Source organism: Diceros bicornis, chromosome 18 (genome assembly GCF_020826845.1).
Source record: "Diceros bicornis minor isolate mBicDic1 chromosome 18, mDicBic1.mat.cur, whole genome shotgun sequence".
Classification (NCBI taxonomy): Eukaryota; Metazoa; Chordata; class Mammalia; order Perissodactyla; family Rhinocerotidae; genus Diceros; species Diceros bicornis.
The window spans coordinates 55721693-55749638 of NC_080757.1; the positions used below are offsets into that span (position 1 = coordinate 55721693).

Here is a 27946-nt window from a genome sequence, read left to right on the forward strand (position 1 = left end):
GGAAGGAGGCACACGTGTAGAGTGCCTCAGAGGGGTAGCCATGGCCGAGAGGAGAGACCCCTGCAGCGTCGGGGGTTCGGGCCCGCAGGCAGTGCAGGAGGCGCTCAAGCGGGGGTCCTCCCTCGGGCGAGCTCTGAGCGGGAGGCCAGAGCCAGGAGCATTGGCGAACCTGCGAATTCCAGGTGGTTGAGGCGCGGCGCTATGGAGGAGCTCGATGGCGAGCCGACAGTCACTGTAAGGGCGTCTGGAACAGTCTTGCTTGCGCTCGCGGTGCGAGGATTGAGTCTGCTCCGTCCCTGCCGGCTTATCTACCTCCCTGCCGCTCGAGAGGCGCCCCGTCCCCTTCCCTCAGCTTAATTGCCGCTGTCCGGGGGTCATATTAACTAGGTGCCTGTGTTTGGGTCACAGTGATCGCTGGGTTTCTGCTCCTTTGTATACTCAGAATACCTGGCCCCGGAGCCCCCACCTCATCCCTCTCCTTTCCTTGTCTGTCTTCCCTACCTTCCTCCTTCCCTCGCTTTTCCTCTTGGGCTAATGCTCTAATGAATGGGCTCGGACCAAGCAGAGGAATCCGGGCTTTTTTCCTCCAGCCGAACTAAGCTTCACATCGCAGCGCCATTAGCTTGGCTTCTGCTTGTAGTGCCGTGCTGGCCCGAGGTTTATCTATCTCTCGGGAGTCTGTTCCTGTTTTTATTGCTCTGTTTGCTTTCAATTTTATTTGTACTCTGAAGAGAGTATGTCAAGTGTGAATGATCTATGATGTTTATAAAGAGATTCATGGCTTTTAGATACGAGATATCTACTGTTGCCCCTGTCTGGAATGCTCTTCTCTCTTAGGTTTATCTCTTGTTCACTTTTCAAATGCAAGCTCCAGCAGCCTCTTGCTCAGGAAAGCCTTCTCTGACCTCCCTGACTAGGTCACATATCTCCGTCTCCCCGTTATAGGCTGGTTCTGCACCTCCTAGCTCTTGGTAACCTATAAGCCCCACTAAACTGCAAGTTGCCTGACCTTGCGTTTTTGCTTTTTAGAAAGTTGAAATGCCTACAGTTTTCAACTAAAGGCATCACATTGCAAAGCAGTGTCTGACAAAACCGGAAATTGAAAAAAGGGTCATTTCAAAGCTAACTGGATGAAAGGAGACATAAGATCTTAAATAACAGTTAACATGGGTTGTTACTCTCTGTAAAGCTTACTGCTATAGAGTGTGTTAAATTTTAAAACATAAAGAAAGTACTTTAAGTATTAAATATCCATCAAGGACTATGTCAGTGTTTGCAGGAAGAAAAATTAGAATATCAGAATCACTGGAACTTTTTCAAACTACATGTCATCTTGCCTTTCCCTCCTCCTCTTACATCATAATCTGGTTGGGGAAACCTTCCCAGTACGCTGTGCAACACTGGAGAGCCACTACTTTGATAATGAGCCATGCATTTACAAGTGGAATGAAGATAATCTAAGCTTATTTTTATCCCCAGTAGTGATGATTGATTTGTGGTAACCCAGCTCTACGCTGGTATTGGGGAGACCAGGTAGGAAACTGGTTGGTCTTGTGGGTACAGCCTCACAGAGGGGTATTATCTTGGTAGAACTCCATAGTCTCGAGTCTGAACCTCAGCTCTGCAAGGTCAAACTCGGTCATGTCTGTATTTGAGAGTTAGTCTGCTCTTTGGACTAGAGTCTGCTCTACACACTCGCAAGAGACTGATGTATAATCCTACCATTAAGTCACCTTTTGTAGTGGTTGTGTCTGTTCTTCATGCAACTGCTTCCTATTATCAAGGCACATGAAGGCTAGTTAGTAATTAGCAGATTCAAGGATGTTTTAAGTATAGATTCAGAGTAGAGAGTAGAATAATCTAAAGTAGTTTTTCTAGACCTTATCCTTTTGGTTCAAAGACTCAAGAAATGTAAGCTGCAGTTTTTGTTGCCTTTTTTTGTGTGTTTGTTTCTGGATAACTACCTAGAAATGGAATTGCTGGGTTATAGGACAGGTGCATATTTAGCTAAAATAAACTATCAGTTCTCCAAAGTGGTTATATCATTTTTTTTTGCACCAGCAAAGTGTGAGAGTTCTAGTTCCACATCTTTGTCAACTCTTTGTATGGTCAGTCTTTTTAATTTTAGCCATTGCCGTTCTAGTGGGTATATAGTGGTAGCTCATTATTATTTCCATTTGTGTTTCCCTAGTGATGAAAGATATTGAGCATCTTTTTATGTGTTTACATGTCATTTGTATATCTTCTTTGGTGAAGTGTCTGTTAAAATCTTTTGCCCATTTTGTTATTGGCTTTCCTTTTTTTTTTTTTTTTTTTTGATGAGGAAGATTGTCCCTGAGCTAACACCTGTGCCAGTCTTCCCCTATTTTGTATATGGGATGCTGCCACAGCATGGTTTGATGAGCGATGCGTAGGTCTCTGCCGGGGATCCAAACCAGTGAACCCTGGGCCGACAGAGCGGAGTGTGCAAACTTAACCGCTGTGCCACTGGGCTGGCCCCTGTTACTGGGTTTCTTTTTTTTTTTTTTTTTTTTTTGTGAGGAGATCAGCCCTGAGCTAACATCCGCCAATCCTCCTCTTTTTTTCGCTGAGGAAGACGGCCCTGGGCTAACGTCGCTGCCTATCTTCCTCCACTTTATATGGGACGCCACCACAGCATGGCTTACCAAGCAGTGCGTCGGTGCGCGCCCGGCATCCGAACCAGCGAACCCCGGGCCGCCGCAGCGGAGCGCGCGCACTTAACCGCTTGCGCCACCGGGCCGGCCCCTGTTACTGGGTTTCTTAACGAATTGTAAGAGTTCTTTATATATTCTGGCATCAAGTATGTGTTTTGCAGATATTTTCTCCCAGTTTGTGGCTTGCTTTTTCATTCTCTTAACAATATCTTTACAGAGCAAAAGTTTTTAATTTTGATGAAGTCCAGTTTATAAATTTTTCTTCTATAATTTGTGCTTTTGGTGTCCTATTTTTGCTGACTTTACAGTCAGAAAGATTTTCTTCTGTGCTTTTGAAGTTTTGTAGATTTTGCTCTACATTTGTGTCTGTGACTAATTTTTAGTGAATTTTTGTCTATGGTGTGAGGTTCATTTTTTGCATATGGCTACCCATCTGCTCCAGCACCATTGTATATAATGCTTCCCCCTTGCCTGGCCTACTCATCCGTTAAGAGTTTGCTACAGCAGATGCTCTTCTGTGTGTACCTCTGGCTTAGCAGTTCTCTACTTTTCTTACTGCCTGTTTGTTTATTGGTCTTCTTTAATAGACCTCTAGCTTTTGGAAGGCAGAGACTGTATTACACATTCTTGTATTCCTAGAGCCCAGCACAGAAAAAGGCTTAACAAACATTGCTTAGTTGTTGAATGTCTGCATTAGCCCTTCCTAAGAACCGAATGCGCTTTCTTGAGACTAGACTACTGTCAGCCAAATTCATTGTCTGCCAAAAATATTTGTGGAGTGCCAGAGTCCCTTCTAAGTAGTGAATGAAAATCCTTGAGTCCTTGTGAACTTTTGTCTATGGGGCAGGTAATAACCATGTAGGAGAGTCATTTTAGGCGCTGAGAAATGCTCTTGCAGTGGTCCAGATAAGAGTTGATGGTAGCTTAGATTAGACTGGTAGAAGTGGTAAGTGGTAGGACTCAGGCTTGCTTAAGAGTAGAACAGGATTCACTTATAGACTGGACATAGGTGATGAGAGAGAGAGGAGAATCAAGGATTACTCCTAGTAGTTGGGGACTACAGTGGGTGAGTGGAATGAGGTTTGGGAATGAGGTTCAAGAGTTCTTTTTTTGGCTCTTGATGTTATGAATATAGCTCTAGAGGTTAGGTAACCTGTAAAGGTGTGGATTAAGCAGTTGGATGTATGAAGCTGAGGCTCTAAGGAATTGGTCTGAGTTAGAGAGAAAAATTGAGAGTCATCATCAAAGAGATGGCACAGAAGCTGTGGGCTTGGAGGTCTCTCTTTTTAGTGAGTAACAAATAGTTCAGCTCCTTTTTTATTTCTTTAACTTCTCTTTTTCTGAACTACAGATCACTAAATTACAATATAGTAATTGATTAGAGAGTAGCTTTCTTTTTTTATCAGCACTTGAAAAGTGGCAGGCTGGGTTGAGGTGCCCAGAAAATCTCACTTGCTTATTCAGGTGACACTGGGCTGATCTCAGCCACACTCAGCTGTGTACATAGATTAGCACTTAATAACTTTCATGGCCACTGATTTCTAGGCTTTTACTCACAAGTCAGTTGAAAGCAAATTTTGGTAAGAATAAGTTTCTGTGCCTTATTTTTTACTAGTTGATTCCAGGAGTGAATTCCAAGAAGAAACAAATGTGTTTTGACTGGGGTCCAGGGGAGATGCTGGTGTGTGAAACCTCCTTCAACAAAAAAGGTAGTTATTTTTCTTTTTAATTCCCAGTTATCCATTTTGGCACATTTGGTTATTTTTTTCTTTATTCACTCAGATTTGACTAGCTGAAGTATGAAACAGCTGAAATTATTTTGTACCATTTTCATTACTGAAACTTTAGCTCTTTAAGATTTTCATTGATTTATGAGACCTGGCAGATGTTGAGTCCAGGAAAAAAAAAATAACAATAGTCTTCCTGATGTTAAAGGTTTTCTTTACATTTAAAACTTCAAGCTTTTTTTCCCTTCTTATCCAGAGGGACTAAATTCTCTTCATAGTAGCCCCCTTATTGTGAAACTTTGCAGATCTCATAGCCCTTACCTTTGTGTTATCGTGAACTCGATTGAACTCTGTAGGCTATTCTGTAGGCTGTTGATACATAGCACAATGAGCTGGAGAGTGAAATGACTTGTCCTTAGCTTTGTTTTCTAAGCTCCATCAGATATTGGACATGGATCTTTTTTTCTGATACAGACTCCCTCTAGTAGCCAGAGAAAACTGAAATCTTGAGCCATCTCTGAGGGCCTAGTAGTTAAAGTTCAGCGTGCTCCTCTTTGGTCGCCCAGGTTCGATTCCTGGGTGCAGAACCACTCCACTTGTCTGTTGGTAGCCGTGCTGTGGTGGCAGCTCACATAGAAGAACTAGAAGGACTTACAACTAGAATATATGTACTGTACAACTATGTACTGGAGCTTTGGGGAAGAAAAAGAAAAAAAGGGAGGAAGATTGGCTATAGATAGCCAATGTTAGCTGTTTAGCTCAGGGCAAATCCCGCCTTTTGCCGCCCCCCCCCCAAAAAAAACAAAAACAAAACTGAAGGCTTGACATTTGATTTTGCTTTCTCTTTTTCAAGGGAGAAGTCTCAGGAAATGTTGAAGAGGTTTTCTTGCATGTCTTTGACAGGTTCTTTATCCAAATGTGGAGGTTTTCTTCTTTTATAAGGACCAGATTGAGCTAATGAAAGTCTTAACAATTTTGGCAAATTATCTGGTGTGCAGTTCATGGAATTTTTTTTTTTTTATAATTTTATTTATTTATTTTTCCCCCAAAGCCCCAGTAGATAGTTGTGTGTCATAGTTGCACATCCTTCTAGTTGCTGTATGTGGGACGCAGCCACAGCATGGCCGGAGAAGTGGTGTGTCAGTGCGCGCCCGGGATCCGAACCCAGGCCGCCAGCAGCGGAGGGCGCGCACTTAACCACTAAGCCACGGGGCCGGCCCAAGTTCATGTAATTTTTAGGTGATGTAGTTTTTCTTGATTTTATAGTTAAGAATTATCCTTAGTATTGCTAAATATTTATGGGATATGTTGGTATTGAAGATCTCAAGCTTGGCAGAGCTGTGGAATCTATCAAAGGGGCGGTTGCTCAGAAGAGAAACTTCTGTGACTATGTCTGTATGACCTCTTTTCATACTTAATGGGAAAGCTTATCAACATTTCTAGTTCGTCTTCAATTGTTGGAAACACAAGGCTTTTTTTCTTTTTTTGTTTATATCTATTGAAATCACATTCAAGACAAGTGATTGAACATCATCACAACTTGTTTGAGAAGCTAGTTCTATAAGAAATTTCCATAAGTTGATGGTTTATAATTTATCATTATGGAACATTTTCATTGCTGTTGCAAAATAGTTTAGTCAATTCTTGATTCTTTGTTGTAGGGGTAATGACAGTACAAAGTAATACAAAAATAATATTTACTTGACTTTGAGGTTATATAAAACTTTGGCTTATTTATCAAGTTTTTCATAGGCTAATATTGAGTTTATTTTTTTCAGTATATTTCAATTGACGGAGGTGAAAGGTAGTTCCAAAATAAGTGAATTGAGGAGTAAAGTCTGAGAATAAGCATTTGCGTGTTTTTTTTTTTTAATCTCTGTTTCTTTCTTTCTTTTTTTTTTTTGTGAGGAAGATTGGCCCTGAGCTAACATCTGCCAATCCTCCTCTTTTTGCTGAGGAAGACTGGCCATGGGCTAACATCCATGCCCATCTTTCTCCACTTTATATGGGGTGCCACCACAGCATGGCTTGACAAGCGGTGTGTCGGTGAACGCCTGGGATCTGAACGGGCGAACCCTGGGCTGGGGCCGCTGCAGCAGAGCGCGCATACTTAACCGCTTGTGCCATGGGGCCAGCCCCCAGCATTTGTGTTTAAAAATTCATATGTGGGGCCGGCCCTGTGGCTTAGCAGTTAAGTGCGAGTGCTCCACTACTGGCGGCCCAGGTTCGGACCCCGGGCGCGCACTGACGCACCGATTCTCCGGCCATGCTGAGGCCGCGTCCCACATACAGCAACTAGAAGGATGTGCAAGTATGACATACAACTATCTACTGGGGCTTTGGGGGAAAAACAGGAGGAGGATTGGCAATAGATGTTAGCTCAGGGTTGGTCTTCCTCAGCAAAAAGAGGAGGATTAGCACGGGTGTTAGCTCAGGGCTGATCTTCCTCACAAAAAAAAAAAAAATTCATGTGTGGATAATTGATAAATGATAATTTATATAATTTTTAATAAGTTAAATCAGTGTCAAAGAAGCTGAAACTTTTGTAATTAGATACTCAATTAAAACTTTTAGAGTGCGTTCTTTTATGAGGGTGATAGTGATGATATTAAGTTTTTTTTTCCTGTTTTGTTTCAGAAAAATCAGAGATGGTGCCAGGCTGCCCCTTTATCTATATCATCCGGAAGGATGTAGATGTTTACTCTCAAATCTTGAGAAAACTCTTTAATGAATCCCATGGAATCTTTGTGGGCCTCCAGAAAATTGAAGAAGAATTGACTGGAAAATCCAGAAAAGCTCAGTAAGTAGGCTGCTGATAGGTGCTGAAGTCCACAACTAAATTGTGAATAGCCAAATGAAATGCATCCTTGTTCTTTTGTATGATGAATGGATCTCCTGGAGAAATAAGGGACTCCTGGTTCTACTTTGTGGCCTCTCTAGTGGGCAATGTAGGTGGTCAGTGATGGAAATGTCTTATAGGGAATGTACAAATGGCTGTTGATTGACTTGCTGGCTTGATAAGTTTTCTTTTTTTATGTTCCTACTACATTTACCCTCCAAAGAAGAAAATTTAGGCCAAATAAGCACCTGAGAGTCATTAAATGAAGTCCCACTATTGGGAGACTTTGGAATTAATATAAAAATGAGTTTTGTCTCCTCTTTAAAGAATTAGTCTCAAGGCATTTTTTGGCAAGAGACCAAGAAACTATTGTACTATTTATAGACCAGAATCATTTGAAGTGTGGTTCATGAGTTAACTGCATCAATGTCAGGTACTTTTTAACCCCACCTCAGATCATCAAAATCAAAATTTCTGGAGGTGGATCCTAAAATCTCCAGGTGAGTCTTAAGCATAGTGGAGTTTGAGAACTGCTGTGTTAGGTTTTTATCAGTGTCCATTCATATGGTTAGGGCATGGGCAGTGTTGATATTTGTATTGAAAAAAACCCAGTTTTTCCCTACTCCTGTGTTTCTCCTTTACTCTCACACTGCTACCAACTCATAACAACAGCTTTGTGGAAGTTTTCTCCTGCCAAGCAATTCTCTGATGCCAGCTGGGTGTCCTACAATTTAACTCAATTCTACCTGGAGATATTATCAGATCCCACAAGGGCTCAGATGCCAATTGCAAGTAGTGTGTCCCCAGGTTACTCACAACTTCTGTCCGACTTGGCTACAAATCAGAGGTTCCCATGACCCCCTCAAGTTTGATTAATTTGCTAGAGCAGCTAGCAAATCAGGGAAACACTTACTTAATGTTTGCCAGTTTATTAAAGGATATGATAAAAAGGGTATAGACGGACAGCCAGATGAAGAGATACGTAGGGCAAGTTCCGGTAGGGTCCTGAGCAAAGGAACTTCTGTCCTTGTGGAGTTGGGGTATGTCACCCGCCTGGTACGTGGATGTATTCACCTACCTGGAAGCTCTTCGAACCCCATACTGTTAGGATTTTATGGAGCCTTCCTCACATAGGTGTGATCAATTATGAATTCCATTTCCAGTCCCTCTCCCCTCTCTAGAGAAGTAGGGGTCGGGGTGAAAATTTTAAGCTTCTAATCATGGCTTGTTCTTTCTGGTGACCAGTGCCCGTCCAGGAGCCATCCAAGAGTCCACTGAGTCGCCTCATCGAAACAAAAGATGCTCCTAGTGCTCCTATCATTTAGGAATTTAGAAAGTTTTTAGGAGCCCTGAGTCAGAGACCAGGGATGAAGACTAGATATATATTTCTTTTTTTCCTTTTTTGCTGAGGAAGATTAGCCCTGAGCTAACATCTGTGCCAGTCTTCCTCTACTTTATATGTGGTCACCACCACAACGTGGCTGATAAGTGGTGTAGGTCTGCGCCCAGGATCCGAACCTGCAAACTTGGGCTGCCGAAGCAGAGTGTGCCAAACTTAACCACTATGCCACAGGGCCGGCCCCTATGTTTCTTATTATAAATCACAATATCACAGTATTTTACTTCCTTGATAAGCATTTTACAAGTGAATCATCCTGGAGGATACCCAGGTCAGCTTGTATGTGGGTGATTACTGGTTTCAAGAGGCTCTGGTACAGAATATTGGTGACTCAGAAATCTGTTACCACTTATGGGAAAAAACATGTCAAAATCTTGTAATTTCCTGAAGGAAGGGACTCTGTCTTATTTATATGGATGGGCCCTCTGTTCCTGCATCTCCTTGCACATCTGTACAGTAGGTACTCTAAAACATTTGCTGAATGAATAAATGAGTGAATATGTGAATGTCCTACTAACGGTGGGATGGTAGCTCCTGTTTTGTGCACGGGCGGTGGCCAGCATATCATGTTTTTTTTTGGCTGGTGAGTTATTTATCTGGGCCTGAATCTTGACTGTGAAAAGGGGTACAGAGTAGTGAGGATTAGGTGAGATAATATATGCAAATTGTTTCACCCCCTGCCAGCCCTATTGTAGGCCATATATAGAAGGTAGCTACTATTCATTTTTATTTATTTTTATTTTTATTTTTTTGTGAGGAAGATCAGCCCTGAGCTAACATCTGTCGCCAATCCTCCTCTTTTTTGCTGAGGAAGACTGGCCCTGGGCTAACATCCATGCCGATCTTCCTCCACTTTATATGGGACACTGCCACAGCATAGCTCGTTTAGCAGTGATTAGCGGTGCCTGGGTGGGTGCCCGGGATCTGATCCGGGCCGCCGCAGCCGCAGCGGAGCGCGCACACTTAACTACTAAGCAACCGGGCGCCCCGCTGCTATTCATTTTTTTTTTTTTTTTTTTTTAAGATTTTATTTATTTTTTTCTCCCCAAAGCCCCAGTAGATAGTTGTATGTCATAGCTGCACATCCTTTTAGTTGCTGTATGTGGGACTCGGCCTCAGGATGGACGGAGAAGTGGTGCCTCGGTGCGCGCCCGGGATCCGAACCCCGGGCCACCAGCATCGGAGGGCGCGCACTTAACCACAAAGCCACGGGGCCGGCCCGCTATTCATTTTTAAATGGAGCCATTGGTGGCCTTTAGGTCTCTTCATCTAGAACTAATAATGTTTTTCTTGCTAAAGATCTGCGTGTTGGTAACTAACAACCAGTTGCTTTCTTGTGGGTGTTTTGTTCTATTTCCTTTTTTAAAAACTTTATTTTGAACTAATTTTAGACTTATACAAAAAGAACAAAAATAGTAGATTTCTTACATCCCTCACCCAACTTCCCTAATGTTAGTATCTTACGTAACCATGTTACTGTTACTTAAACCAGGAGACTTAAACATTGACGCAATACGATTAACTAAAGACCTTATTTGAATTTCACCAATTTTTCCACTAATGTCCTTTTTTTCTCTTCTGCAGTTAAATGAGGTTGCATTTAGTTTTTTCTCAGTCACTTTCATGACCGTGACACTTTTGAAAAATATTGACCAATTATTTTGGAGATTGTCCCTCAATTTGGGTTTGTCTGATGTTTCCTCATGATTGTACAAAGGTTATGCATTTTTAGCAAAAATACCACAATAGTGGTGTGATGTGTCCTTCTCAGTACATCATATCATGGGAGTCATAATGCTGATGTTTTATTACTGGTGATGTTGACCTTGATCACTTGGTTAATGTGGTTTCTACTCGGTTTCTCTACTTATAAAGTTACCATCTATTCCTTTGTTGTATTTCTCCTCAAATTTTCAACCACTAATTTCAGTGTCCATCAGTGAGTCTCATCTGCAACAATTAGTATCAATATGGATTCATGGATATTGATTTTATTCCATGGGTTATATCGTATTTTATTTGTTTTGTTGCTCAAGTTGTTCCAGCTTTGGCTGTTAGGAGCTCCTTCAAGTTGGCTCTTGTCTTTCATCAAGTGCCTATCTTTTTTTGAGAACTTCCTTACTTTCTCTCACCACGAGACGTTCCAAGCTTATCTTGTATGTTACTTTGTTTTTTGTAGATTGGTTCGAGTGAGTAAAAACTACCGATCAGTCATAAGAGCGTGTATGGAGGAAATGCACCAGGTTGCAAGTAAGATTTTGTGTGTGCATGTGTGATAGTAGTTGAAGTATTTATCTGGCTGTAAATACTACAAGGCAAACTCTGATTGACATTTTCCAGTTCAAAACTCTTATTTTCCCATCTTACATAATCCTTAATTTTTTGGCAATTGTCTTGAGTACGTTTTTCCAAGTTAGAACATATTGAGTTGACAGATATGAGGCTAAAGGGCCAAATTAAGGATCTTTGAAAATCACCTTCCTAGTTCTTTGATCTTGGTAATTTAAAGTCACCATAACCGTGAGAGCCACATGACTCCTGGATGCCAGATAGGGTCTTGTATAACATGGTGGTCTCTAATTGCTATTTGCTGCGGTGCAGTTGACAGTGCTGCTTGTAACTTGAGAGCCTTGGTTTGAGATTCATTGATCTACAACAAAGAGATAGGGAACATTAAAAAAAAAAGCTATAGTAAAAGTGGATAGTCATTAGAAGACACAAAGGCACAAGCCACAAAACCTGGTATATGAAGCTAAAACAGTAAGACTACAAGTTTCATTGCTCACTTAAAATGTTTTGTGTTTTGTTAGTTGCTGCTAAAGATCTAGCCAGTGGCCGCCAGTTCAGCACCCAGGTAAGGGAGGCCGCCTTTGTTGTACTGGCACCTTTATGTCTTTCTGTGTCCTTTGCACCCACCTGGGGTGGCTTTGTAGTCACTGTTTTTGCCGAAGTTTCTCTTCTTTCCGGGTAAACAGGCAACTCCTTGGGGTGCAAAGGATTGTCTTTTTTTGTGTGTGTGAGGAAGATCAGCCGTGAGCTAACATCCATGCCAATCCTCTTCTTTTTTATTGCTGAGGAAGACTGGCCCTGAGCTAACATCCATGCCAATCCTCCTCTTTTTTATTGCTGAGGAAGACTGGCCCTGAGCTAACATCTGTTGCCAATCTTCCTCCTTTTTTTCCCTTTTTCTCCCCAAAGCCCCAGTAGATAGTTGTACGTCATAGTTGCACATCCTTCTAGTTGCTCTATGTGGGACGCCACCTCAGCATGGCCCAATAAGTGGTGTGTCAGTGCGCGCCGGGGATCCAAACCCGGGCCGCCAATAGCGGAGCGCGCGCACTTAACCGCTAAGCCACGGGGCTGGCCTGATAAGGGTTGTCTTAAACTTCCTGGTGCCGCTTTCAAGGCCTAGCACATTGGAACACAAGGATGCGCTTGATAAATACTCGTATGAGTTTTCAGTTCTTATGGGAACTACAAATCCTAACCACGTTGTGTCACCTGAGATAGTGAGCTGAGCTTTTGGAACCACTGCTTAGCCTTATAAACTGTACTTAACTCATAAACTAGCATTTTTACTGAGCTGCAAGTTGTTAATACTTTAGTTGGAGCTGGAAGATGACTTAAAGAATTCTCTTTCTTTGGTAGAATCTTGGTACTGTTCAAACTCAGTAATGAATAGGGACTGATGCACTATCTCTGAAGTCAGCAAAACATTTATTTTCCCTTGGGAATAAGATATTCTGTATTTGTGCACAGAGGGATGGTGGGCAAGAGGAGATTGTATATCCCTAAGGGCAGGGTGCAGACCTGGTTTGTTTTGGTGTCTCATGTTGGATTTGCCTTTTATTTTATTTTATTGTTTTTACTTTTTGTGAGGAAGATCAGCCCTGAGCTAACATCCGATGCCAATCCTCCTCTTTTTTGCTGGGGAAGACTGGCCCTGGGCTAACATCTGTGCCCATCTTCCTCCATTCTACATGGGATGCCTCCACAGCATGGCTTGACAAGTGGAGCATTGGTGCATGCCTGGGATCTGAACTCACGAACCCTCGGGCCGCCGAAGCAGAGCATGCGCACTTAACCACTACGCCTTATGTCTTATGTTCTGATGGCCATCTTTTGTGGAAAAATTTGAGGAAAGAATAACATTATTAAAAGAGATGATGACAAAAAGTTAATAAAAACTCAGTGTCCTTCCCACTGCTTTTATTCTTTGCTCCAAGAGCAAATCTCAGGAATGTTTTCAGTCAAAACTTTGTCTCCATGTCTTCCTTAGGTCTCCATTTTGTCAGCAATGGAGCTCATTTGGAACCTTTGTGAGATTCTTTTTATTGAAGTAGCCCCAGGTGAGCATGGAATCATCCTGTCACAACATCAAAAGTGTCCCCCTGCACTTTCCTCTTTGCCTTTCCTGTGTGTTCTGATGAGTGTTTTGTTGCCTGGAATGCTCTTTTCATCAACATAACCATCAGAAAGCATTATATAACACCTGAAGAAGCCTGCCATTTGGCCAGATACTGCAAAAAGAATCAGACAGAATGCCTTCTAGAAACCTAAAATGTTAGGTAGATGACCCCTGAAAAATACCAACAAAACAGATATTAAACTAGTGTGCGAAAGGAGTGGTCCATATTTATATCATGGACTGGTCAAGCTTAAGATTTAGGAGAAACTAGGAGAGAGGCATGGAACAGGTTCTTTCTCACAGCCTCAGAAGGAACCAACTCTGCCAGAACCATGATCTCGGACTCTAGCCTCCAGAAGTGTGAGACGATAAGTTTCTACTGTTTAAAAAAAATTTTAAATAAGGAAAAAGAAAGTTTTAGGGATGTGAGCAGGGATTAGGTGGTGGGAGGCAAAGTCACTTTGAGAATTCTGTCACTAGTGATTGGGTGGGGGCAACCCTGCACATTAACTGTCCACTCCAAATTATTCCATTGATCTTGAATTAAATTGTGGTCAGTGTAGTATCCTGGCTTGAGTGGGCTCTCTCCAAGTCATTTGCATTCTTTTAGTGGTTTATGTTTGCTGTTATCCATAAATGAGAGTTAATAATCTCCGTGCAGTCATAGCTTTTTATTCATACTCCTGCTAAAGCAGTGAACAACTTGAAATTAAAATTAGTTGTTTGTATGCCTATCTCCTCCAGTAGATTTTGGAGGCTGTCACTATTTTTATCATCATTGCATACCTAGCACCTAGTCAGTACCAGTCCCTAAATGGCCATTACTTACATAGCCACTGAGCGTTGCATAGTTGTGAAGAATCTGGGGGTGGTAGAGGGTGGTGAGATCTAGGACTCTATTCAGCCCTTTTCAGGATTCAGTGAAAGGTGGAGCTGCCTGGCACAGAGGAAGTATTCTGTAAAAGTCCACTTGCTAGCCTAGTCCTTTGTTGAGGACCACATATGTGCCCACGTAAGAGGGATAAATCACTTCCTGCATAGCTCGTCTGCCCTACATTCTCTGTCTGTACTATGGGAAAGTGGAATTTGCTGCAGATGAAGCTGATGTTTTTGTTTGTGACGAGAATCTTTCCCCCCAGCTGGCCCTCTCCTTCTTCACCTCCTTGACTGGGTCCGACTGCACGTGTGTGAGGTGGACAGTTTGTTGGCAGATGTTCTGGGCAGTGAGAATCCAAGCAAACATGAGAGCTTCTGGAACTTGGTAAGGACCTCGTGCAGCCTGGGCCTCCCTGCCTTTCACTCATATTCTGTTTTCCCCAGTGCTCGCAGGCAGACCTGGGGGTTGCCTGCTGAGCATGCATGCGCTTGACCTGGCTGTTTGAGTCTGTGATTATGGAGACACTCTTAGATCTCTTCTTCCCTGCTCCATGGGAGAGTTTAGAACCAAGTTATCATGCAAGAAAAGTAATGCTTTGTAGACTTTCCAGTGAGAAGGGAAATTTGATTTCTTTGTAGATCTCAGGAAGAAAAGACATGAAGATAACACAGAACTGATTGATGGGGATGGGGGGTTGATGTAAATGAGCATGAAGGGTTGTTTGAGGTGACTGAAATGTTTTAAAACTGGGTTGTAGTGATGGTGCACAATTCTGTAAACTTACTAAAACTCATTGAATTATATACCAAATAGGTGAATATTGATAGTGTGTAAATTATAACTTAATAAAGCTATTATCAATGCAAATAATCCATAACTAATCTATAAATCAAAATTGGGGTGAGTTTCGGGCCGGCCCCATGGCTTAGCGGTTGGGTGCACGCGCTCCGCTGCTGGCAGCCCGAGTTCGGATCCTGGGCGCGCACCGCTTCTCCGGCCATGCTCGGGCCACGTCCCACATACAGCAACTGGAAGGATGTGCAGCTATGACATACAACTATCTACTGGGGCTTTGGGGGGAAAAAAATAAATAAATAAAATCTTTAAAAAAAAAAAAAAATTGGGGTGAGTTTATTATGAGCCAGATTTGAGGACCATATAGCCCAGGGCCTTCCTTCTCCAAGGAAGGAAGGGCACCAGAGAAGTGGGGTGTACAGAGTGGTTATATACTGTCAAAGAACATGTATCACATATGATTGCAATGTCCCTTTTATAGTAGTCATGATGCTCTGTCGGCACGGTGATTGATGGACACAGCAAGTAGCAGGTCTGCTATCTCAATGGGCACAGCAGGTAGCAGGTCTGTTGTCTTCGAGCTAGGTGGTCACAGGGTGAGTGCCGCAATCAATTCCTACCCTAGGGAGAGATGCTTATCCTTAAGGAAATGCCAGTGTAGGGGAAGTTACATCTTTATCTTAAGGGCATTTGTTCTTGTCTTTGGGACATAGTAAATGCTTAAAGCAGATACACGATGCATGCTCAGCGGCCACGTGAGGCTCTTTGGGAAAAACAAGGTCAGGCCGAATTAGTTTTACACCAAGTAGCTTCCTTATATACTCCAGTATATCCTATTGCTTGCCATTTATTTATCACTGTTAAACAAAAAGATTGATCCCGAGGTCATTTTGGATTATCAATTTGGAAGACAATGTGTGTGTCAGCTCTGTGTGTATGTATATGTATATGTATGTATTCTATGCCAATGAGAGCAATACTTTTTTTCATTCACCTCTACTGACCTGTGACCCAAGGGAGGCAGCAGGGAGGAGGTTGCTAGTTGACCTACGGTTACTAGTTGAATAATGGTAAGTTGATTAAACTTATAAAATCTGGAATTCAGATGAGGAGTTGTTGCCTTTGAGGCTATTTCTGAGCCTTTTGGTGCCAGGAGGTCTGTGCAGGTAAGGGGAGAGCTTTTGCTCAGGAAGTATTGGGCCCAGATTTTGAGTCTCTGATTCATTCACTGAGTATTGAGTGCTGCTGTTTGCAAGGCACTGAGGAAACAACCATGACCAAAGCAGGCAAAGATTCCTGCCCTTATGGAGCTTACATCCTGGGTGGGGAGACAGGAAATAAATACAGAAACAAGCGAAATACGTAGCGTGTGTAATAGTGAAGTGCTGTGGAGAGGAATAAAGCACGGGAGGGGAATTGGGAGTGCCAGACTGGGGGGAGTCAAGGAAGGCCTCACTCCTGAGGTGACGTGTGAGTAGAGACCAGAAGCGGGTGAGGAGGGAAGCTGTGCAGATGGAGGAAGAAAGAGCTTTCCAGACAGCGAGACCTGCAGATGCCCTGTCCTAGGGACAGAGTAAGATGAAGAACAACAAGGATGCCAGTGAGCCAGGAGCAGTGTGAGCAAGAGGGAGAGTTGGGGAGATAAGAGCAGAGAGAGATAGGGCCAGGTCTAGAGGGCCTTTTGGGCTGTCATAGGACTTTAGCTTTTAGGGAGGCAATATAGCAGAGTGGTAAGAATATGGTCTGTGGTACCAAACTGCCTGGGTTAGCATCCCAGCTCTGCCTCATATTAGCTGTGAGGTCGCAGATGAGTTACTTAACAGCCTTTAGTTTCCTGATCTGTACAGTGGAGATAATAGTAACACCTACCTTGTAGTGCTGTTATGATTAAATTAGTTAAATAACACAAATGTGTATCAACTAGTTGATGGTCACAATAAGAGCTCTGTTTTACTCCAGAGTCCGATGGGATGAGGGGGGCTTTGGAGAGCAGGAGAGCCATGATCTGACTTAGGTTTTTAAAGGCTCTTCTGGCTGTCCTACTGAGAACAGAGCAAGGGCGGAAGCAGGGAGACCAGTCTGGAGGCTATGGTACTAAACCAGGCAAAGATGGTGGTGACTTAGACGAGGGGAGGAGCTGAGTAGAGATGGTAAGAAGTTATTAGATTCTGGATGTGGTTTAAAGATAAAAGTTTATGGGATTTGCTAATGGGGGTTGGATGTGAATGTGTAAGAAATAGAAGAATTTGGGAGATCAGGTTGGTGAGTTGAAGGCAATCAGGTGTTTACTTTTAGACATGTTACATTTAAGGTGCTTCTGAGGTCCAAGTGGAGCCATTGACTAGGCAGTAGGATATACAAGTCTGGAATTCAGAGAAGGAAGTCCAGGCTAGAGAGAAAAATTGGAGACTTGTCAGCATACACTATATCGTTGGCTCTTTTTTTTTTTTTTTGTGAGGAAGATTGGCCCTGAGCTAACATTCCATGCTAATCCTCCTCTTTTTGCCGAGGAAGACCGGCCCTGAGCTAACATCCATTGCCAATCCTCCTCTTTTTTCCCCCAAAGCCCCAATAGATAGTTGTATGTCATAGTTGCACATCTCTCTAGTTGCTTTATGTGGTACACGGCCTCAGCATGGCCGGACAAGCGGTGCGTCAGTGTGCGCCCGGGATCTGAACCCGGGCCGCCAGTAGCAGAGCGCGCGCACTCAACCGCTAAGCCACGGGGCCGGCCCCCTTGGCTCTTTTGAGCATGACTTACAGTAAGAAGAAATTTTACAGGGGCCGGCCCCGTGGCGTTGCGGTTAAGTGCGCGCATTCTGCTGCTGGTGGCCTGGGCCCGGATCCCGGGCGCGCACCGATGCACCGCTTGTCAGGCCACGCTGTGGTGGCATCCCATATAAAGTGGAGAAAGATGGGCATAGATGTTAGCCCAGGGCCAATCTTCCTCAGCAAAAAGAGGAGGATTGTGTGGATGTTGGCTCATGGCTGATCTTCCTCACACACAAAAAAAAGAAAAAATTTTACTTCGTATATTTTATATATATACTTGTGTGTATATACTGTTGATTCTCATTATTCATGATAGTTATGGTCTATAAAGTGGCCTGGAACACTGAATTAGCGATTACAGAACCATTGCTCCTAGGGGAATACAGGGTTCCTTCAAGCCTCTGGTCACAACATTTTTGTCAGCTGATCAATATATAACCTTGTTTTATGTATGTTTCTGTTTAAAGACACTTTATTTTTATTTTATTTTATTTTTTTTTAAAGATTTTATTTATTTATTTATTTCCCCCCAAAGCCCCAGTAGATTGTTGTATGTCATAGCTGCACATCCTTCTAGTTGCTGTATGTGGGACGCGGCCTCAGCATGGCCGGAGAAGCCGTGCGTCGGTGCGCGCCCGGGATCCGAACCCGGGCCGCCAGCAGCGGAGCGCATGCACTCAACCGCTAAGCCACGGGGCCAGCCCTAAAGACACTTTAAATATTAAAGTATTTAGTATAGAGTGATGATTCATTAACACTGAACTCAGGGCCACCAGCACTATAATGCAGGCCTGAATGAAGCTTATCTAACGTGTTTTCTCCATACGGCACATCACAGCCTTCTTGGCACTTAGAAACACTGGACAGCACTTTAGCACTATGCTTGGGGCCCAACAAAAAGCAAAAAAATGTTAAAAAAAAAATGTGGCATTGAGTAGATCATGAAAAAGACGATTGTTTAGTATGAGAGCTGATACAAGAAGGTAGAGCGCCGCCTTGTTCGACCTCAGCTGGGAATGTGTGCATCCAATGAATCAAATTTTTTGCTTCTTTGCACATGTCCACAAATGATGGTGAAAGCACCTCGAATATTGATTTGAGGGTTATAAATACATTTTAGCAAGTAGCAAATTCACTGAATAAAGAGAATGAACTGTATATATATTGAGTATATGTATATATACGTATATATATTTGAACCGAAACTTTTATGAACCCATCCTTTATTTGATGCTCTGTGATATTTTGTATTTCATTTATTTTTTAAAAGTTGGTCGCAACCTGTAATAGGTTACAAGGTGCGGTTTCAAAAGCACGGTACAGGTTAAAACCCCAGACTGGGTGAACTAGATGACCTCTGGAGGGAAGGAACCCTCATGCTTCTTCAAGGCTAGGAAGCCAAATTATGGATGGAGGGGACTGGCTTTCTGGCCTCCTGTGAATGCTCATGTTCTTGGTTGTCTTCTCAGGTGACCATCTTGGTGCTGCAGGGCCGGCTGGACGAGGCCCGACAGATGCTCTCCAAGGAAGCTGACGCCAGTCCCACCTCTGCAGGCATGTGCCGAATCCTGGGGGACCTGATGAGGACGATGCCTGTTCTCAGTGTATGTGGGAGCAGCCCTGCTCTGCTGAGTCGGTCATGGGAGACAGGTTTTCATTAAGCATAAGGGGTTTGTGTGGTGATGGCACCTCACTGCATATCTCCCCGTAGCCTGGTAGCACTCAGACACTAACAGAACTGGAGCTGAAGTGGCAGCACTGGCACGAGGAATGTGAGCGGCACCTTCAGGACGGCACGTTCGCCTCCAGTCCTCACCTGGAGTCTCTCTGCAAGGTCTGTGGGAGGCAAGTCCAGGTCGGGCTCCAAGTTGGCTTCCCTCGGGCTGTGGCACCCAGCGTAGCCATGGCAGGAACTTGGTTCTCCTTGAACAGGGCTATCCGTTGGCTCTGCTGGGAAGGAGACAGCTTTCAGACTAGGTGCTCTAGTTGAGATCAGGAGGGTTATAGAGAAGTCGCTCCAGGAACTAAGGGAACACGTCTCTCTTGTCAGATCATGCTGGGAGACGAAGCTGCCTTGTTGGAGCAGAAGGAGCTTCTGAGTAACTGGTATCATTTCCTAGTGACCCGGCTCTTGTACTCTCATCCCACAGTAAAACCCATTGATTTGCACTTCTATGCCCAGGTGAGTCTCAGCTCTGTGGGGTCAGGGTGGGGAGTAGGAATCCTGGGGGCTCTGCTCCCTGCTAGGTCATTTTCGGGGTGTGGCCTCTTTGAGTTGAATCTTCCTGGAGAATGGGAAGGGGCTTCCTTTTGGCCCTTTTTGAAGGACTCCATCACCCTTCTCCAGTGTTCCCTACACAGCAGCCTTACCTGCTCCCTTGAGTCTCTGCTTCCATCTGGGGATTGAGTGGGTCCCCACCTTTCCACAGTCCAGCCTTGACCTGTTTCTGGGAGGTGAAAGCAGCCCAGAACCCTTGGACAACATCTTGATGGCAGCCTTCGAGTTTGACATCCACCAAGTGATCAAGGAGTGCAGGTAGGACCCGCTGCATCACCACCATTCTAACCGTCTTTAGGTGTGCAATTCACTGGCATTAAGTACATTCACAGCGTTGTACAACCATCACCACCATCCTTTTCTAGAATGTCTTATTCCTTCTTGCTGGTGTCTTAACCTTCTTCCTGTAGACCTGCTCCCTTCCTCAGCCACATGTAGGTAGATAACGGCTTCTCTCTGGATGAGCTTGGGGACCTTCCTGAGGCTTGAGGACTACCATATTTATAACAATTTCCATTGCAGGGATGTTTACTTAAAATAAAATTTCAGAAAGTTACTTTGATGTTTAAAATCCAGAAAAAACCAACAAGCCCATTTCTTGGAACCCAATGGACATGCAACCACCTTAAGGCACAGCAGTTCTCAACAGTCTCACTCTAGTGAGCCGAGGGCTACCACACCGTCCGGCTCCTGGCTGGGTCTCTTCAGAGCGGGGATTCTACACCAGCCCTCTCCCCAAAAGGGTATCACATCATTGCATTGAACCTTCAGCAAGACAGGAAGGGGACTCTCAAACATAATGAATAAAAAATAAAGCTTTCCAGAAATTTCCATAGATAAGAAGTCAGAAAGAATTTCCCTTTCCTTCTTGTGCAGCCTGGCCAAGGGGGTGTTGCACCGAAGACTCCTGGAAGGGAGAAAGTTGGGAACTGCAGCAGGTGGCCTTGCTCAAGTATCAAATTCACTGACCTCAACTGGATCTTTCTTAGTAGATCTGGGCAATGGGAAGGGTTCCCCTCCTGCTACCTGCTTTTTCTTGAAGCCAAGGCCTCAAGAAAATAATGCTATAATTGGAGAAAGAAAATGGTTTTTGTGTCAGTATTGTTTTCACAGAACTGTAAAATCGGGACTTAGTTGGAGCTAGAGGATGACTTACAGAATTCAGCTAATGGTGGAGTTAGGGCAGCGCATATCTGCATGGAGGAGTTAGTGAGAATAACTTAAAAAAGGCACACACGTTTTTTGGCTTTGTCAGTGTCTCTCCTATAATTTGAAGTAATAGGCATTCCTAAATATACTCTCTTTTACAGCAGTGAGTTCTTTCCACCAGGGCTTCCTTCGTAAGCCACATCTGGATATTTAGAAATAAAACAGATTTGAGCAGAACAAGGAGGAAGGACAATAAAAAGGGAAAGCATCCTGTTCTTTTCAGTCACGGTAGAAGAAAAAGAGAGAGAAGTGCCAGTGAAGAGGAGTGGCTTTTATGAATGCCATACAAAACGGCATCCCCCTGATGTCAGTCACAAAGAAGGACAGGTCAGGCTTGTACTCCTCCGTCTAGACATCTCTCTGCCCTGGCAACCAGGAAAGGATCTGAGGTTTTTCTGTTAGCTATAAATTTTAGAGCTTGGGTTTTTCTCATCAGGAAGCTACTTCCTACTGCATTCTGAAAGAGGTGCTGAAAACAAGTTTCGGGACCTTATCCTGGGAAGTGGAAGATGGGCTGAAGTATCTTCAGAGAAAGTAGCACGGTTTTAGAGGTGTGCCCTCTTGGAGGGGAAGGATTGGATTTGGGGTCTTGCGAGCACGTAGTTTCGCATGGGTTGTACCAGTCAGACCCAAGCTCGGTTCCTGGGGGAGAGGGGAGCATCTGTCTAGAGTTGGGCCAGTGGGTTGGTGGTATAGGGAAGCCTTGCTGCGTTGGGTGTGATGTCAGCTGGGTTTATGACTACCCTGTGAAAGGAGAATGAAGGGAAACCTTTCTAAAGGTGCTGCAAGAGAGGTTTCTTTTTTTTTTCCCCCCTCCTGAGGAAGATTTGCCCTAAGTTAACATCTGTTGCCCATCTTCCTCTATGTAGGCTGCTGTCACAGCATGGCCACTGATAGACAAGTAGTGTAGGTTTGTGCCCGGGAACTGAACCCTGGCTGCTGAAGCAGAGCTTAGCCACTTAACCCCTAGGCCACTGGGGCTGGCCCAGAAGGGAGGTTTCTATGGGCACCTGATTACTCCATGTCAACTATGCTAGACCCTAAGGGGCAGAAAGGGCAATGAGGGGTCCTGAAGCAGAGCATAAAGGTCCTTGGAGGCCAGAGTTCATCAACCCCTGCTAAAGGGCCATGTGTTTGCCTATTATCCCCACAGCTGAAAAGAGAAGTCGGGAATCCTCACAGGGCTCGTTTCCTCCCCTATGGCTTGCAACTTCCTCTAAAAGCCAGTTCCTTGCTACCCGGCAGAAGGAAACGGAGCTGGCACGCATTGCACTGGGAGCTAGGCAAGATGGGAGCTTCCTGGTGTTCTTAAAGTCCTCCAAAAGTATGAAACTAAAAGGAAACATCTTTCTTCAAAAACTAAGAAGAGGTCCAGTTTAATGTTTGTCTAATCTAGAATCTTCTTGCCAGAGCTTTGGCCCAGCCCACAACTTTGGCTGCAGTGGTATGTGTACACCCTCATGCTCCATTTACAGAAGAAGGTCCGGAGTTGCCAAAGCTCAGCTAGGCAGAGGAGGGACAGGCAGTGGTTGCTGCAGAGCCACCAAAAAGAAAGATTCAGGGGTTGGGGAAGGGGGTGACAGCAGCCCCAGTGCAGGGCAAATAGTCCATTGGAGGGTTATAATTCTTTCCTCAGGGTAGGACCTTTACCATGGCTGGTCTTCCCGCCTCTAGAGTTCTCCCTAATCTGGCAGAGGCCACTCCAGAGCTGTTAATTAAGCCTTCCTTGAATATCTATGTATGCGAACCATAAGGTGGTTCGCCTGTTCTGTGTAGAGGGTGCTCTCAGAATTCTCCATTATATGTGTGTGAAGATTCAACGTCTGTGTTGTTCAGACCCAGCCTTGCAGGGAGACCATGATGGCCTTGTTCAGCACTCTGTCCAGGCTGGGTCACTGGAGCCATGTTATTAGTTCTCTGCCTTCAGTGGTCACTGCCCTGCAGCCTTGGAGGCTGGTGTATTCCTCTGAGGAGACACTTGAGGGTTGCACAGACTGGAGCATGCTATGGCTCCCTCTGCTCAGGGCCCTCTTGGCCTCCTTAGCTCTGGGGTCCTCCATAGCCACCTCGCTGGCTGTTTTGCCATAACCATCAGCTAGAAGTCTGGGTAACAGCAGGTGTTCCGGGAGGCTGAGGTGTCATTTCCTCTCACCCAGCCCACTCTTGCCCATCTTTTTTTGTTTTTTAAGTGAAACTCATTCAGTATTTATTGGGCATCTATTATATGCCCCACACTGGACCAAGCTTTGAGATTACAGCAGTTTTTCTTGTATGGAATTTACAATCTAGACCAGATGTTATGGGACCCCTTAAGAGAGGATCCTTGAGCCAGCCCTGATGGCCTAGTGGTTAAAGTTTGGCACTCTCACCGCCTTGGCAGCCCAGGTTTGTTTCCCGGTCCCGGAACCACACCACTTGTCTGTCAGTTGCCATGCTGTGGCGGTGGCTCATGTAGAAGAACTAGAAGGACTTACAACTAGGATATACAACCATACACTGGAGCTTTGGGGAGGAGAAAAAAGAAAAAAGAGGAAGATTGGCAACAGATGTTAGCTCAGGGCGAATCTTTCCCTGCAAAAAATAGAAAACAATGGATCCTTTATCAGATTGGAAAGTCAGGAAAAGCTTCCTGAAGGAGGCTGCACTCAAGTTGAGTCCTGAAATATTCAGTGAAGAACACTAGAAAAGGTCATTTGACAGAGAGAAAAGCATGGGAAAAGGTGTAGGCAGGAAAGCAATAAGGCCGGTTACCGGCCTCAGGATCTGCAACTGTCTCCTTAGAACCAAGGTGGGTTGAAGTGGTGACAGAGGTAGGAAAGGAGTCTGAGTATCAAGACTAAAGACTATTCCCAGTAGTTTTTTTTGTGTGCGCGTGAGGAAGATTAGTCCTGAGCTAACATCCGTTGCCAATCCTCCTCTTTTTGCTGAGGAAGATTGGCCCTGGGCTAACATCCGTGCCCATCTTCCTCTACTTTATATGGGATGCTGCCCACAGCATGGCCTGACAAGTGGTACATCGGTCTGCATCCAGGATCCAAACCCGCGATCCTTGGGCCGCTGAAGTGGAGTGCGTGAACTTAACCGCTGTGCCACCAGCCCAGCCCCCCAGTAGTTTTGATTTTATGAAAATGGGGAGCCACTGAGGATTTTGAGCAGGACAGTGCTGTGAAATTTGTATTTGAGAAAAAGCAATCTGAAGAGTGTGGAGGATGGCAAGGCCAGGAGCTGGGAGACCAATCCTAAAGTGAATACAGTCACTTGTGTGGAAAATGATGATACAGTAATGGTGATAATAATAATTAACATGAATTATTAGGCTAAAAGCTTTTATGGATTATTTCATTTTATCCTGCAACAAATCTTTGAGGTAGGTGCTATAATTTCATGGCTATCTTACACAAATGAGGAAAGTGAGCCCTGGTAAAGTCACACTGCTGGCTAACAAGGGGCACTGTGGGTTTGCACCGAAAGCCTTTCACCAAAGGCCATACTGTTTACTGAACTCTTAAGCACTAACCAATCTATCAATAAGTCCTATTAACTCAGCTTCAAAAATGGATCTCACAACCAGCTACTTCTCACTCCCTCCACATCTATCACCCTGGCCCAGCCACCATTACTGTTGGCCTCAAGTATTACAGGTGGCCTCTAACTGGCTTCCCCACCATCACCTGTCCCTGTATTGTCCATTCTTACACAACAGCCTAAGTAATCATTTAAGTCTTAAACCATGTCACTCCCATCACAAGACCCTAAGTAGGCTGGCGTCTGCCTGCCTTGAAGTTTGACTCACTTGGGTTTCATTCTGAAGTGGAAACAAGACCACCTTACTTTCCACCCCGGGCTGTTTCCTCTCTTTCGGGAATGCTCTTTCCCTTTGTCTTCCTATGGCAGGCTTCTTCTCATCCTTTAGCCCTCTGCTCAAATAACTGCTCCCTCTTGACTAATTTTCTATATAGAACTTATTCTAGGAGGGGTGGGGATGTGTGTGTATTTTATATGTGAGGAGGCAACTTGTTTTTACGTCTTCTCAGTTTACACTTTCCCAATTTATTTGATGTTTTATTCTTCCTTATGACTGGTCATTTTTGACTTATTTATTATTTTTGAATTTTTCATAACTTCAGAGTCTCAAAGCACTGTACTATCATAATTCCTCCACTTTGACAATGAAGCTGAAGGTAAAAGAAATGAACTGGCTAGTCAGTGAGTAGCAGGACTGGATCTGAACTAGTTTGCAGTACTTTTTTTTTTTTTTTTTGTGAGGAAGATCAGCCCTGAGCTAACATCTATTGCCAATTCTCCTCTTTTTTTTTTTCCCCCCCAAAGCCCCAGTAGATAGTTGTATGTCATAGATGCACATCCTTCTAGTTGCTGTATGTGGGATGCTGCCTCAGCATGGCCGAAGAAGCGGTGCATCAGGGCGCACCTGGGATCCGAACCCGGGCCGCCAGTAGCGGAGCATGTGTACTTAACCGCTAAGCCACGGGGCCGACCCCAGAAGAATCTTTTTAAAGCAATTTAAAATCTGTTTTCCCAGTTTTTTCTTAAAACAGTCCAGGTGGGCAAGAAGTAAAATTTCTTCCATTTTATAGAAGAAGGGGATACAAAGAGGTAAGTGACTAACAGAAATGGCCGTTTTGAGTTCCAGTTATAATACTTTTTCCATTAAACCACTATCTAGTTAACCAAATAACAATATTCCATTCAACTACTGATATGCAAAGGACCTTTGATGAAATCAGAAGTTAAGAGCAACAACATCATCCAGTGAGTTGCAGTTTGTTTAGGGGGCTATCATAAAGAGATATCATATTTATTGGGACTCTCTTGTCTAAAAAGGACAAGATCAAGAAATGCAGCAGAATTACAAAATTATGAGAGCCATGGCTAAAGGAAAATGTGGACCAAGGAAGTACTCTTAAAAATTGAAGCATGGTAGTACTCTATATAGCATGTAATGAATTTATAGAACTTAGTACTTGAGGATGGTAGTAGAAATAGAGGTGTTTTCAAAAATTGGCATAGATAATTTTTTGAATGTTATATTAATATAAAGTTGGAATATATCTAATCTTCAAAATGAATGTTACAGAGGCCAACGTGACAGCCCATAATGATGGAATCCTGGAACAGAGAAGTATCTGAGTATCAATATCCCTAAGATCAAAGCAAAAGTTTTAAACATTTATCCAATAATTCAGTGTAAACCAATCCCTATTTTTATATCCTGAAAGCAGAACTTTTCACCTTAATGAATGATTACACGGGAAATTATACCTGCCTTACTAGTCTGCTCCATCCACTTTACTTGTGGTTGAATTTGCCTTTTAGAAAAAGCAACCATTAAAGTTTCTTTTCCCTCTCCCAAGATTTAAAAGATAGTCAAGCATTATATACAAGTACAGAAAGGCCTATGCCAAGTAAAAAAATATCACTCAAAATGATGTATGCACCCTGACAATAAGTGCATTGCTATACTCTATACAAAACGATGCTGGAGAGTTTACAAACAGTTGGTGATATAAAACAGTGGTTTCCAGGGAACTTACTTAACTAGACCTTTAGAGGGCCCTGGAAACCATTTTTAACAGGGGCCCCAGATGATTCTAGGTTTTTATTAAAAGTAGTTTGGGGAAGGACTTTCAACCTTCACGTGTGTCAGATTACATACACAATAAAATTAAATAATCATAATTGAACAAAAAATAATTTCTTTATACAAAGTATTAATAGATACTAAGATGGTTTTTAAAGTGACATCATATGTATATAGTCGTATTCATAAAGATAAGTACACTAATCAAAAGCTGTACAAGATTGAGAAACATTAACAGCAAATCCAAATGCAAACAAAGATATTCCTCTGAATTCCATGTTTCATCGAGCATCAAAAACCACCAGTCTTTTAGTCTTTTTCTTATACATTATTCTCTATCCACATTCTCTGCATCTGACTGGATCCCTGGATTTTATTTCATGTTCTGTGTGACATTCTCCATAGATAAATATCATTGGCTGCTGCTTTGGGGCTTGAACGTCCTTCTGGGTGTCCATTGTTAGTCCCCAGGTAGCACCTAGAAACTTCTCACTCTGCCCTTCCAAACAGATTCTGGCTGGTTGCTGTCCCTCCTTTCCTTTTTTTAAGCAAAGGACATGTGGGGTTCCTGCTCATGCCCCGCTTATGTGGGCCATGGCCTTTCACCCTGCCTTTCCTTCTTGCCTTGTCCTATAGCATTGCCCTAAGCAACTGGTGGTTTGTGGCCCATCTGACAGACCTGCTGGACCACTGCAAACTCCTCCAGTCACACAACCTCTAGTAAGTGCACTGTGGCCACACCAACCCTCTCCTCCCCACCACCCAGGCCCTCAAGGATGGGGTGAACCAAATGCCTAGAAGGGAGGCTAGTTGGGCTGCAGGAGGCCCTGAATGGAGCAGGCCAGGAGTCTTGGTCTCATGTTATGTTGTATTCCAGCTTTGGATCCAACATGAGAGAGTTCCTCCTGCTGGAATATGCCTCGGGACTGTTTGCTCATCACAGGTAGGAAGGCCCCAAGGGTGTGGGGTGGCAGCAGGGTGCTCTTCAGCGTGCGGGTGCCACTGGAGCTTGGACTGTATTCTCTTTCTTCTGGTTCCCTGAAGGCTACAGGGGTCTGGGGGAGGAGCCACCTCGGTGCTAATCCCCAAGCTCTAGAGCAGCACCTGGGCTCACCAGGCCTACATGTCTGTCCTCCTTGGAACTTTGCAGCCTGTGGCAGCTGGGGGTGGATTACTTTGACTACTGCCCTGAGCTGGGCCGAGTTTCCTTGGAGCTGCACATTGAGCGGATCCCTCTGAGCACTGAGCAGAAAGCCCTCAAGGTGCTGCGGATTTGTGAGCAGCGACAGATGACTGAGCAAGGTGAGTTGGCCCTCCTCCAGCACACCCTCTGTGCTCACACCGTGCCACCCAGACTGGAGAGAGGCT

The 27946-nt window shown here is 44.0% G+C and overlaps 1 protein-coding gene and 1 pseudogene across 3 annotated transcripts in view; one reads left to right on the plus strand and one right to left on the minus strand.

The window, feature by feature from the left end:
* Positions 1–27946, plus strand: part of NUP85 (nucleoporin 85) — a 31780-nt gene continuing 3834 nt past the window's right edge. Inside the window, exons 1-14 of one of the 3 annotated variants that reach the window (XM_058561599.1) lie at positions 1–234; positions 4291–4384; positions 7040–7202; positions 10820–10890; positions 11451–11494; positions 12920–12989; positions 14188–14309; positions 18962–19096; positions 19204–19326; positions 19543–19674; positions 19922–20028; positions 27215–27298; positions 27456–27521; positions 27729–27880. In XM_058561599.1, coding sequence (XP_058417582.1) covers positions 202–234; positions 4291–4384; positions 7040–7202; positions 10820–10890; positions 11451–11494; positions 12920–12989; positions 14188–14309; positions 18962–19096; positions 19204–19326; positions 19543–19674; positions 19922–20028; positions 27215–27298; positions 27456–27521; positions 27729–27880 — 1396 coding nt within the window. In that variant the 5' untranslated portion in view covers positions 1–201. Of the gene's footprint in view, positions 235–4290; positions 4385–5285; positions 5306–7039; positions 7203–10819; positions 10891–11450; positions 11495–12919; positions 12990–14187; positions 14310–18961; positions 19097–19203; positions 19327–19542; positions 19675–19921; positions 20029–27214; positions 27299–27455; positions 27522–27728; positions 27881–27946 lie in introns of those variants that run through there. The other 2 variants (XM_058561600.1, XM_058561601.1) reach the window with 2 other exon arrangements.
* LOC131417748 (DNA-directed RNA polymerases I, II, and III subunit RPABC4-like) lies at positions 26688–27784 on the minus strand (annotated as a pseudogene).